Source organism: Trematomus bernacchii, unplaced genomic scaffold (assembly GCF_902827165.1).
Source record: "Trematomus bernacchii unplaced genomic scaffold, fTreBer1.1, whole genome shotgun sequence".
In the NCBI taxonomy this organism is placed as follows: Eukaryota; Metazoa; Chordata; class Actinopteri; order Perciformes; family Nototheniidae; genus Trematomus; species Trematomus bernacchii.
The window spans coordinates 4,176,638-4,190,371 of NW_022987342.1; the positions used below are offsets into that span (position 1 = coordinate 4,176,638).

The 13,734-nt window shown below is 40.5% G+C and overlaps 1 protein-coding gene across 1 annotated transcript; it reads right to left on the reverse strand.

Annotated features, from left to right (window-relative positions):
- Positions 1-5,129: 5,129 nt before the first annotated feature.
- On the reverse strand, positions 5,130-13,479 carry LOC117482106 (fibrous sheath CABYR-binding protein-like). The gene is made up of 4 exons (XM_034130117.1): positions 13,262-13,479; positions 9,914-10,014; positions 8,846-8,909; positions 5,130-6,555 (listed from the first exon to the last, which is right to left on the reverse strand). Exons 1-4 carry the CDS (start codon positions 13,332-13,334, stop codon positions 6,005-6,007), a joined length of 789 nt encoding a protein of 262 aa, XP_033986008.1. The 5' UTR covers positions 13,335-13,479; the 3' UTR covers positions 5,130-6,004.
- Positions 13,480-13,734: the final 255 nt, after the last annotated feature.

The window sequence follows — 13,734 nt, forward strand, 5'->3', positions numbered from 1 at the left end:
GTATAGTTGAAGTTAGTAGAATGGACATGGGCAGCAGCATAGAGTGAAGTGATCAATTCAATCAGGGCTTTTTAAACATTTGTTTTACTTTCCAATAAGAGATGCATATTTTCTTTTTATCTTTGATTACATTTCTTAAAAATGTTTCCCATTTTTCTTAAAGTCTCATTTTTTCATTTTTGAAAACATAAATCTAGTTGCCTTTTGTCTGAATTCAGTTCTATAAATTACACAAAATGTGGCTTTCTGAGAATATCCTCGAGATGTCCATTCTACTGACTGTCGCTCTACTCTTCTTATAGCTGTGCTGCTTTTTACCTTCTTAACTGTACTATTACATCACTGAGCAGCTTTTTACAGTCCAGAAAGACCCCTTTGGTTCTGTGGATACAGGCAGAAATACATGTGGTCAGAGCCAAATACAGGGAAGACTCAGATTGTTTGTTTTTTTAAATAATAGTTTATTTTGTATTGTGTAAATGGGACTCTCAACAATTCAAGGTGTATTTGAATTCAATTCAATCTAGCAGCATTTACTGAGTAAGTCCCTTACATGTGCACCTCTGAGTAATGGCATGCAATGTGTAAACAAATGATGTAGACATTTTTTAATATGATGCAAACTCAGTTTCTAATGTTTCTACGTAATTTGGTTTTATGAGGTGGTCTTCATAGACCACTAATTAAAAGTCCTCAGTTTTCCAAATTAAAGCCTTTCAATATAAAGATGTCATCAATAAAGATGTTAGCTTAAAAAAAAGGAGACACAGGTTGTAAGTCAACAGAAGAAATTGTCATCCTCCACACTGAATTTATTTTGGGAGGCGTGGGTCCTGTTGCCCATTTATTAGAGACTAATCATTACGTTTATTGATAATTGAATGTGACAATGTTTGTTATTTTCAAACTAACAAATCCAATTTAAGTGTGTGATCAAGCCATGTTAGTAAGCCAGCATTTACAATACTGACACACTTAAATATAGTTGATTCATTATTGGTATTAGTTATACCTGTCTACGGAAGCACTCAAAGGCAATTTAGTCATTTCAATGGAAGTAGAAAACACACATTACATCCCAGTTTAAAGATGGATCACCAGAAAAAACGCACTTGCTTTGGGGGTCCTTCCGTGCTTATGGATTTCGTGCAATTGTGCTGGCATTTAGTTTCCTTTAATTTGTAGTGTCAGCACAGTGAGGAAGTTCAGAGGGGAACTCTTCCTCACCATACCCTACTTATCCTACTCAATTACATAAGTATAATACATGTATTGTCAAACATGTGGATACATGTCTACATTGAAATGTTATGTGTTATTCAAGCCTCAGGGGAAGTAGATTTTCCAAAACAGATGATTGCAAAAGTATTTGTGTTGTTGTAATGCTGATTTCAGCCACAAGGGGCTGAAGTGCACCATGATGTTCGAAATAGGCTTTCAGGTTTTCTAGCCAAAAGAAAGAGAGACAGTAATGTTCCATAACTTGCTAACACACAATGTATGTACCTCATGTCTGGACATTTAAAGTCAGCTGGATGAAAACATAAATTATTTCTGTCCTATTCCTAAATGTTCCTGCCAAAAAATGATTTCACCCCTTTCTCCAACTATTTTAACTGTTGTTACAAAAATAATAAGGATTTCAAAAGATTATCCTGAAAAAGAAAAATAGTGTTTTAATATATTCTAAAATCATTAAAGAAGGAGAGAAAACAAATTGGTGGAGATCAGACTTAGAAAAATTGATTATCAGAATAATTTGTTCTCACTTGCCTCTCAGTGCTTCCATAGAGAGGGTTTGATTCCATACCATTTCTTTACTTTAAATACATCGACAAAGAAACAAGTGTAACTATCATGCTGCATCATAGACAACACATACTGTACGTAGGTATGTGGTGTTCAAACACTTCTGACCAGCACTTCATACAGTATGTTCTTACCTTGTCCTTCCACCAGGGACACTTCTTCCTTTACGTCATGTGTAAAATCCACAGCTTCCTCACTGGACAGCTGCTCTCCCGAAGCAGCAGGTGGCGCCACCTCCTCCGCTTCGGATGGAGCGGAGTCGCAGGAGTGGCAGTGCTCTGCCTCTGGTTCTGCGGCCTCTGAACTGACTGTAGACTCAGCTTCAGCAGCAGGAAGGACCTCCAGGTCCGACCCGGAGGAAGCTGCTGCTGTGGCCTCCTCAGATTCCATCGTCTCCTCTGCTGCTGCCTCCTCCTCCTCCACTGGTGTCTCAGCAGCAGGCGTTGTCTCCTCCTCTGGAGCAGCTTCTGCAGTGGTGGCCTCCTCACTTGGTACAGCTTCTTCCTCAGCTGGAGCCGCATCTTCAGGTGAGGGTTCTGGGGAGGAGACGTCCTCTTCTGGAGCAGCTTCCTCAAATTCAACTTCACTCACCTCCTCCACTACTGCTGCCGGTTCCTCAGCCACCTCCTCTACCATCAGGGCTGAAGCTGTAGGTTCCTCAGCCACCTCCTCCACAACCGCTGCCGGTTCCTCAGCCAACTCCTCCACCATTGGGGCTGAAGCTGCCGGTTCCTCAGCCACCTCCTCCATCGTGGTTGCTGAAGCTGTAGGTTCCTCAGACAGAAGCACCTCCTCGTCCTCTGGTGCTTCTACAGGAGCAGGCGTCTCCTCTTGGATCAGCTCCTCAGCAGCAGGAGATTCAGCATCTTCTGCACCAACCTCTGCAGCCTTCAGCTCCTCCTCGTTCTCCACAACGGATACCTCTTCAGATATGTCCTCTGGGATTGTCTCCAGGACTTCTTGCTTCACCTCCTCCAGTATGGCTTCCAAACTTTTTATGTCCTCTATATTCTGAACAGCTTGCACCAGACGCGTCTCCCCAACAGAAGCCGCTGCGATCTCCACTGAAGAGCTGGCCCAGACCTTCACAGCTGAGAACCGGTCGGGGGAAGACTCTGAAGGACAGGAAGTACTTCCTTAAATATATGTCCAAACATTCCAACAGCTCTTAGTATTTCAGCGTAAATGAGCCTCATTTGCAGTGAAGTTGTTCTATTATAAATGTATTATCCTTTATTGGAATCCTGGTAATACACAGGATTACTGTTGTACATTTGACTGTGTGTTCCAGTGCTGTACAATTTCAATTGTGAATGTCATCAATTTGATGAAATCAAATTGGGTTCTAATTTACTGGGCAAAAGTAAATGCCAGAACAACCAGTAATAAAAATGACTATGTTGCAGCCCTTGAATGTAAACTGCGAGAAGGCCATTGCAGCACTAATCCTGGTATATGAAGTGCTTGCTGTGTGAGTTCCACTTACCTTGATCATTTTCTATCTGCAGGGTCTACAGTCACCACAGGTTCAGGGAGTACTCTACAGGAGACTACCTGCCCAGTTCACACTGCTGCTGTAACCTTTTCTAGACAAAAACAGCATTTCAAACATTTTATATCTTAGTGAATGCATTAAAGTCTTTTTGGAGAGAATTGGATTGAAAGACCTCAATTTCAATACAAAAGCCTAAAAAGGGAAAATCAGATTAGCCCTTTTGTTTGACCTGTAGTGCTCTTTATTAATGTAGATTGTTTAGGTGTGAGCTGCCGGGTGTTAGAGATATCTGCTGCAGAAATGTATGCCTTCTCTCAAATAGAATATGGCTAGATGGCACTCTGCTTGTGATGCTCAAAGCACCAAATGATTGCATTTAAAAACTCAGCAGCAATGTCTTTTAACGGAAATCCGGACCCAGTTAAAATAGATAATCCCAAAATTTGATTTGAGGAGTTTCATTTAACTGTTGTCTTTCTAAAAAAAAAACACCACCAACCAAGTAACACTGCGCATAAAGAATAGTATAATATCTACACCTGGAGGAGCTCATGATAAAGCCATCGCGATTAATGGCTTGCTCCTCGGCTGAGATATAACTGCAGCCAACTCAGGATAATGGTCGAGAGATGCAAGCAGGGATTTGATAGAAAGTAAATCGTTTCTAGGTGAAACTCCAAAAAAAGGTTTTAGGATTTCTGGAAAAACACATTGACGATGAGGTTTTCTCAGCACCATAAGCCGATTAGTTCCATATTAGTCATGAGGTAGACATCTCTGCAACTCATACCAACATTAGATTGATAAATAGCACTATAGGTAAGAGAACAAATATTTACTTTTGATTTTGGGGTGAAACCTTAGAGACTTTTAAAAAGTTGTTAAAAGTATGTGTTGTTCACTAGCAAACATCCCTGAACTGCAAACAACTTCCCATGAGCCCATCTGTTTTCCTGCTCAGCTACTATAGGACACCCTAAAACAAGCTTAATAATCTAGGATTAGTCCTAACCCGTCTGCAAGGGATTAAACTGTACAATTAAGACTCAAATCTGAAGGCCATTTAAAAAAAGAAAGTTAGAGCTGTATGCATTAAGCTAAGTGCTTGCAGGTTTCTTTTTCCTTAACTTGTCCAGAACTTGCCACATCCATCTGACAGGATCTTTAGCGAGCTCTGCAAGCACGTCCCTGACATTGTGAATATTTCAGATCAATGCATTACATACAATTTGTAGGTAAATATTTCGCTTAGATTTCAGTATGCTGTCTTTTATCCCGTGTAGAAATCACACGCTAGCTCTTAACGGGCCCCATTATGCTCATTTTCAGATTAAATTGTGTCTTTTGTTTCTACTGTGACATGTTTACATGCTTTACTGTCCAAGTGTGTGGGAGAGACACTTTGGGATATTAGCCTTTGCAGACCATTAACATGCACTTAAACCTATACAACACACTACAGGAACGGGAAACCCCCAGGCGCATAATGAGGCCTCTTTAAAATACTTTGAGCAATGTGAATAAAAACAATAAACTTGACCCTCAGCTTGATCTTACAGGCACAGGAGCATGAACATGGCACAGGGATTCTCCAGGAAATTAAGCATTTCTACAGGAAGTGGGCGTTTCTACACCTACAAGATGTATGGGATAAGGGAGATGCCGAAAATAAGCATTGGACAAATACAATTATTATTCTGAACAACCCATTTAACACACAAGATAATGTTAAGCTTAAACAAATACAACCTAAATTGTTTAAACTATACATTTACCGCACAACCATAATATAGTAATTTAAAAAATGCAATAGGGAGACACTCAATTCTCATCCAGTGATGTTTTATTCTTTGAATAACTCGACTGTATTAATCACAACTTGCTCAAAAACAGGTGAATGCATTTTCCGCAGTGTTCCCTGAAACAAATTCACATTAAAAGAACAAAGTAGGAGAAGTGAGTTGGCTGGCAAATTGTGTGTTTGAATGTGCAAGAAGAAAAATGATCATAATGGGGTAGAAATTAAAGGAGATGTGCAAAAGAATTGAAGAAAACTAGTCAAGTGCTGCAGCCAGGAAAAGAGCAAACTGTTTTTTGGTCAAACGCAATGTGAGACTGTCAAAACAAAATGTGCGTCAATTGGGTTTCTCCCTGTTTGCATGATAATCCTTTCATAAGCAATGAGGCATGGGACTTAGCTGTAAGTGAGTCTTTTTTAGAGTAGACCAAGTGCAAATGAGACTTACACAATATGTCAAATGGACTACATTCATTCACCATGCGGACATATTTAGATAAAGAAAGAGGCCGTCCTGTTTTAAGGGCACTTTAGAACACCAATTCACATAAACATAACTCTTTTCTATCCCTTAAATCACCTGGTTCAACACTCCCATTAACTGTACATCTTCCAAACCATTAATTGCATTTGCTCTTGTTATTTAAAAAACAATTCCTATGGGAAATGGGTATTTCCAAACTGAATCTCAACAGCCTTATGCCGAATGTTCTGGTTTGGGTCAGAAGGTTGGGGTGATGTAAGGGAAGGAAGGCACCTGAAAAACTGGACTGATGAACCTCTATGGTAATTTATTGAGCAACTGGAAGAGAAATCTAGTGGTTCACGAGTCCTTTTTTCCTGGGCCAGAGAGGCGGGACACGGCACAACTAACGAGGAGCAACTATGGCACCGTCAGATCTTTATGCAGCCAACTCTGCAGCAGGGGCGGCCTCAGCCTCGGGGGCCACAGAGCCCGTCTCTGCCTCAGCGGGGGGGGCAGGAGGGGCTTCATCTACTGCTGCCGTACCAGTGCTCTCTGCTGCGGGAGCTTCTTCTGCGACCGGGGCCTCTACTGCGGGGGCTTCTTCTACGGGTGCTTCTTCTACGGGTGCCTCAGCAGCAGGGGCCTCTGCTGGCGTCTCCTCAGCAGCGGCGACTTCGACAGGAGCCTCGGCCACAACAGGAGCCGCTTCTTCTGCAGCTGCAGGCTCAGCTGCCACCTCGGCGACGACCTCAGAGGCTGCAGCGGGGGCTTCTTCAGGTGCGGCCTCGACAGCAGGTTCTGAGGCAGGTTCTGCGGCGGTCTCTGCGGCGGTCTCTGCCACTGGTTCTGCAGGAGCAGGCTCGGCGACGACCTCTGCGACAGCTTCTGTGACGACTTCTGCCACCACCTCTGCAGCTGGAGCCTCCTCCACTGCAGCGGGCTCAGCAGCGGGGGCCGTTACTTCTGCTGCTGGCTCTGCCGAGGGAGCTGCAGATAGGGTGAAAGAAAAACATTTTTTTTTTTATAAACACTTCTTCACTTTTTTGTCTTTATTATTGTTATGGGCGTCAGCAAAAAAATGTTTTGTGTAAAAGATCTCTGGATTATTTGCCAAAGATATTTGGTCATTAGAGTAAATTATAGCTCAAGCACAGGAAATTCAAACTAGGGCTGCCCAAGTAGGTCAAATTATAACTATCATTTCTGGTCAATATAGAGTTAAAGATTATTTATTAATGCTCACCTTGTAATTATGAAAACATTTCTCATCCAACAAGCCTACTTGAGAACTTGTCATAACCCAAATGCACTTTCAAACTTCCCACTACCCTGTCCACAAACTCACATTTTCATATATGTAAAAGGAAAGGCACGGTTTGCTGGATTTATAAACATAAAACGTATTCTTTTTAAAATGCGTCACGATTTGTTTTATTTATTCATTAATCCCACCACCCCATAATTGAAACGGAAATAGACTTCAGATTTTTTTAACACTATTGATAAACCCCTTTAAAAATAAACAAGTGGTTGATGTAATATAAGAGATGCGTCTCAGTAATCCGCTCTAGGTGACTAAGGTCAAATTCTTCCTCCAATCCCCTTAACTTCTTCTGATGACCCGTCTTAATCTTTCATGGCCCTCGAAACCCAACATATTAGGGACACAATATTAAAGTATGGCTACATACAGTCTTTAACGATATCGGGCAAAAAAGAAACACAAATAAACTAGTTATCGGTCTTTTAGTTTAGGTCTTAAAAAGCAAAGCGGTGTGTTGCAAGTGAAAGAGAAAGGTAATCCTTAAGCCCAACAGGTGATGACCTCACTGAACGTCTTTTTAAGAAACTGTTTAATTTTAGCTCATACACATGTTAAGGTTTGCCTCTCATGGTTTAAGTAGTGCAAATGCTAAAAAAAAAAACTAAATTACACTGTAATGACACTCAGTGATGTGTACTCAGATCTACGTGTCAGCACAAGTTAATGTTGATCACAATCACTTTAATCTGCATCGAGAGGTTTGTGCGACTCTGTTTAAGACATCCATTACATAATGTGATACAAACCCAGTTTAAAGCCATAACAGTTCATTCTCTGGTGCTGGATGGAGCGGAGCTTTATACTTTGACCAAAAACAAAACATTTGCAGGGCTGCATGAACACAACCGGACCAGAGAAAGCTTTTCCACATTACAGGATGGTTTGCTGCTCTAGGCGCTGAGCCACTCTATCCAGGCTTGTACCGGCTGAATAGACAAATCAATCTCAGACAGAAATCAAAACAGACAGGCAAGATCAAGCTATTGAGAGTGATCATGCAACCATGTTTGATATGTGGGCGGTGAAGCCAGAACCAACTCGGAAATGCAGCAAGATCTGCCTTATTTTGCCTTCCATATCTCAGAACAGCAGTTCTTAAAGTACTCGGTACATGTTCATTGAGCAAAATTAAACTCCCTTTATCACATATCTATTGAGTCCAAAGTTTTTTTTGTCCTGGGTTATTTCTGTCAATACCTCAAGGATACACGTCAATTCCATCCACAGTTGTGTGATTATGCAGTTGGTTATCCTAGTCTAGTCTTTTCAAATTAATTAATTCTTAAGGGACGATGAAGATTGTCTTTCCAAAAAGGACTAACTAGATCAGATAAAAAAATGTATCCAATCATTTGCGACTGATCAAATACTTGCAAAACTGATGTACTTTAAGCTTAGTGCCAACAGACTAAACTTTTATGGTGAACATCTCTGCCTAACATGATAATGCATTGCAGTAATCAAGGAGTTTGTTGTAGACTAGTTTCGGAATCCATTAGCTATTAGTTAAACGACAATGAGCCTCTGCAGGCAACTGCCAATATTTTGGGGGTGTAGCCAGCAGATATCTAGAGTACCTTCATTTTTGCACCAGTCATCATATACTGTCCAATAGCAACTTGAGATATAAGAATGTAGATGAAGTCTAAAACCTGAGTAGACAAGCCAGTTTTCTAAACTAAAGTACGCTTGAAGTGATTGTAGTCCAGTGAGGTAATATTGACCAAACGTAAACATGATTGCTTCCGATACCAATATCTATTCACGTTGCCTACAAATACTCTATTTATGTGGACATATGTTAATTGGGATTAACTCTAGTCATTGTTTGAAATGTACTTATGCATGTTACGAGATATGCATGTTTTTATACAACTTCTTGTAGAACTATTTGGAAATACAACCTAAGGAGGTTGAGTAATGGTAAGGTGTGAGTGTTTGTGCACAACTGACCTTTTGCTGTGGATTCAACGCTGACGACTTTTTCCTCAACACCACCATTGACTGTCTTGTAGGCCTGATAGAAAGAGGGCAGATATGCAAGCATTAGATTCCAACAAAGCAAATTATTAAAGCAAAAAAGATAGTAGCTTAAACTGACATTTTGTCTAACATAAAAGCTGATATACACTTGTGTTTTGCAAAGAGCCTGCTAGTTGTTGTCTTGGGGAGCAGACTTGTTCTTGTTTACTGTGTGTAGAATGCACAAAGAACGTTCTATGTCCCTTCCATTGTCAGAGTTGTGGCGATGTCTGCTCCACACAGTTTTAGCTCTCAGTATACACCAGCCAAGAAACCACATAACTTTGGATTGTTGTACCTTGTTTTTTTATTTAAATATTCTATTGTGGTTTGAACTAAGCTTTCAATGTTTGTCAGAATGTGTGACTTCTAAAACATTTTTAGGTTCAAGAAGAACTTAAAAATTGAATAAATTGGTATTACTTTTCATTACATCAATCCTACGCAGCCACCACTTGAATATGTGGTATCTCAATGTAATGTACTCTCCTTAGTACACTACCATGTTGTACACTTTAAACACTTGCAGTGTATGACTTGTGTGGTTCAAACTGCACAAGGCTGCTGTGCCCTGCAGAAACTGACAATCGTTGCTGCTAACTAGCAAGCTATAATTTGCAGTAGCAAATGATTGACTGCAACTTCCGTTATCCAAGATGGCGGTTGTTGAATGTGAAAAGTGTCCAGCATTCCACACTCAACCTTTTAAATGTTTCAGTGAGTCACGTGGATTTTACCCAGGCTTGGCATTGGGAAACACACATGTATGTTTCGGCATGTATACTTGCTGCTTTAAATAATAAAAAAGGTCATACGTAGAAAAGGGACAAAGTTATTACCCTCTAGAAATATTCCTTCAAAATCGTTGAATTACACTCAGCACTGATAATGAGGACAGATTTTGAGTGAAACTGCACTTTAAAAAAAAAAAATCACAGCAGAACCACAAAAATGCAGACCAGGCTGTTTAGAGTGGAGGAATCTCACACAGATACTCACATAGACGACTGCAGCAGTGAGGCCTCCTCCACACAGGACAATGTATGCCATGTTGCTGGAGCCCCCGGGGACCCCGAAGGCCATGTGTCGCACTGGAGCTGCTGAGAAACACAAGAGGGCAGAGGTACAGGGTTAGCTTAGAAACATGATTGGAAGCCGAAAGCAAACATTTTACTCTTGGAGTTTATATATTAAAGAATCAACCGTAATATTGGATGGAGTGCATGCACTTTACCACTAGTTGAACATATAAAGGGCATTTGCTTTTTGTCACTTGAGATACAAAATGAGCACGTCAAGAAATGATAATCAAAGAGAAACTACAATAAACATGTGGTCGTTATTGAGGCAACTCTGCCATCAGAAGTTGGACTTGGCACAAAGTCTAGTGCCTTCCGACAGCGTCAACATGTCCCTATCCCTTAATCCAGTTACACAATACAGCCCTGGTCATTAGAAGAGGAGTTGGAAAGATTTGGCAGCAGCCTGGTTAAACACCAAATTGTCCTTCAAGTTAATTCCACAAAGAAAACACTTCCCGTTTCACAATCTAAGAATTTCCTCAAAAAGATTTTTCTTTTTAATTATCTAAAAGGGCTTCAAGTCATGTGGATAAGTCCTTTGACACGCATGTCAAGCGTTACTAAGGATCTGTCAAATGCTTCTTAATAGGCTATTTGTGGTGGTAATTGCTGCAGCCGGTAAAAGATTTGCTTGCGTTTTAAAACAGGATTGACAGTGGTGCATGCAGAGAAGGTCGTAAATAAAAACCACCCTGCATCCCAAACACTGCCTCAGCCTAATCTCTTTCTACCTAGATCTCACACATACAAAGAGTGTACGTGCACACAGCTACAGTACATACATTATCTCAAGCATGATTCACGCCCTCTGTGTGTGCACGCATGTGGTTTACCCAGCAACCCGAATAGGCCATCTGAAGCGGTGAAAGAACACAATGTACAGCCCAGCACGCCCCTTTTCGTCCTTCCCATGTTCCATGTGTGTCAAATCACAACTCTTCCTGTGACTTTCCCAATGACTCCACACATTTACATACAGATAATCTTTCCCCTGTTGCAGTCACTATAGCCGGTCAAAGAGGTACAGATGATTTGAATTAGTTTAAACAATTAAAGATTTAGTATTAAAGATGACCTCTCTGACCTTAATTCAGCTTGAATGATTAATTAAAAAAGATATATACAGATGTTGGTGTTAGGCAAAAGGTAATCATTTTCTTAGCGCATTACTATTAAATCGGTTACATTTTCCCTTTAATTAATAGGTCATGGTAGCATAATGACGATGTGGAAACAATAGGGATGTTGTCGCTCCTCAGAATTACCTACAAAGAATTGATACCCAAATCTGCCGCTTCCCTCGGATAACCGCTGTCGTGGTACCACACATATTGGGGCTTTATGCTATGTCAGGCCATCAAATGCAAAGAAAGCCAGGCTTTGTCAAACTTGCTTCCTTGTACAACCATCTGCTAAAGCCTGCAAGCAGTTAGCTTAGCCTAGCATGCAGACTGGAAACTAGCTAGACTAGCTCTGTGCAAAGAGAGAAAAAAATGAACCTACCAGCACCACTAATTTTTTTATTTATTTACAAGAAAAAAAAACTTTAATAGATGGTTATGGGACAAACTATTTCTTGGCAGTGGCGGTTGAAAAAACAAAAAGGGATAAAATATACACATGTTAGTTAGCATTAGAAGTTCCCCATGGCAGATATTGCTACCGTTAACCAAAGTTCTAGCATGATTGGTTGCTGGCCCAAGTAACTTATTCCTTGAAATAGGCTACCACTTAAATTAAAAGTGACTATGGATGGAAATCAAGATTATATTCCTTTCAATAGTATGTCTGTGACTATTGATTCCTCAGATGATGCAAACTTTTTTATTTTTTTAACAATTGATCAGGAATCAATAGTCACAAATAAATCTACAAACAGATACATTAAAAACAAGAACAAACAAAAACAGAGCTGGACATTGTCCTGTTGTGGATACTGAGCCAATGTAACAGTAAGTCCTCTAATACCGATGACACAGCAGCGTCATGAAGGGACAAAGCCAAGTACAGGTTATTTATACAGGTAATCAGTTAATCCCTGCAGAGGTTCAAGCCTGTAAGAAAAATGGACACGCTCATCAGGCAACAACACACAAGATGGCCGCCATGATGACATGGGTTAACTCCACATGCATGTTGCACCCCTTTCAGCTGACATGTGCTCAGGCATGGGGGAGGGGAATGGTTATGCAGACCTGTAGGACAACCAGGTCAAAGTTTGGCCCTGTCAGACATGAAGTTTTAGTTTAACTTTTGCACAATTCAGCAATCAAGATACAACTAACTGTTGCAGGTTGCTGTTACAATGTATCTTGTGTGCTATAGCTTTGAGCAGAAATGTGTTTGGTTTTCAAAACAGGAAATTAAAGCAGCAGTTTGACCTCAGGCTAGATTCCACAAACTCAGATCCCAAAGTTAAAGGATTATCTAGGGCAAGGACTCGTGAAAAGAGAAAGTCATGACATTTACAGCCTTAAATTCTCTTCAATTTAACATAGAACCACTTTGAGTGAGGTTTAAAAATACAAATGCATTGGCAAAATAAATGTCCATGTTGATTCAAGTTTTTTTAATCAACATGGAAAAGGTTATTGGCATTAAATTGTAGTTTTTGGGCGTTTTTTCCCCCATCCTCATTTTTACGAGGGGTTGAACGTATGCATTGCATATAGCTGAACTCCATGTGGCCACTTGAAAAATTCCTAGGACAACATGTAACCAGGACAAAGAAAAGCTAATAAATCGTTATTCCTTTGCAAACACTTCACTAAATGCTTGATGATTGACTGCATGTTTAAAAAAAAAATGTAGTGCACTTGATGCAACTTGGTTATTTAACGTTAAATCACCAAATCATTCTTGTCGTGTGTGGTGCGCTCTTTCATAACCAGAGAGTGGAAGAACGGTGTGTTCCCAAAGCAGGACACACCTCCTCCCACTGCTACTCTGCACAATGGAAACCCTAAGAATGAATAGACCTCTGAGACTTTTACTAAAATTGTCAAGATTTAAAAAGGAATCCTTACTGCAAATGTAACTTATTTTTATTTTGTAACTCTGTACATGTATGTTTAACCACGTTTTCAACTGTTTGACTTGGGAGACAGTCATTCAGAAAACGTTTAAATAAATCAATTCATTTTAATCCAGAAGAGCTGGTAAATGCATAAGACAGGCCTTTAGATTTTACTTCTACACATTTGATAGCAAATCCTGTAAACTCCATTCAGAATGAACATTAAATAACAATCTTGGAGCTACTTACCATTTCTGGATGTTGGTGCGAAAGCCCTCCGTGCCAGCGGCCCGACTCTCTGCAATGCCCGTCTGCAGAACATCTTCTCTCGGCTATTAGCAGCAGGTAAATGAATGCTTGTTCGTGGGTTTCGAGCAGGTTTTAAAGATGTTTGAAGCGAGGAGGAGCACTCAGCTCAGCTGCTGTCCAATGCTGATTGCAGAGAGGACGCCCCCCTTTCCAAAACCAGGACACTAGCACCCCCCCCTGCTGGCCACATTGAGATATTACACCCATGGGTTTGCTGTGAGTTTTGCACAAGCATTCTTTAACCAGTCAATGAATGGGCATACCGGGCACAGACCCAGCGACACCCCTAGCTTTCATTTACAAAATCACCAAGAATGATACTTAAAGGCCATACGACTATTAAACAGCTGAACTGTTTAAAGAACATCCATAAACATTAATCTGTGCATCTTGCAAATTATTTATCTATAAAT

Coding starts and splice junctions, on each gene's coding strand:
- LOC117482106 (XM_034130117.1), bottom strand. CDS start 13,334: ATGTTCTGCAGACGGGCATTGCAGAGAGTCGGGCCGCTGGCACGGAGG. Junction 10,015..13,261: donor CGCACCAACATCCAGAAATG/GTAAGTAGCTCC, acceptor TGTGTTTCTCAG/CAGCTCCAGTGCGACACATG. Junction 8,910..9,913: donor TCACTGCTGCAGTCGTCTAT/GTGAGTATCTGT, acceptor TCTTTCTATCAG/GCCTACAAGACAGTCAATGG.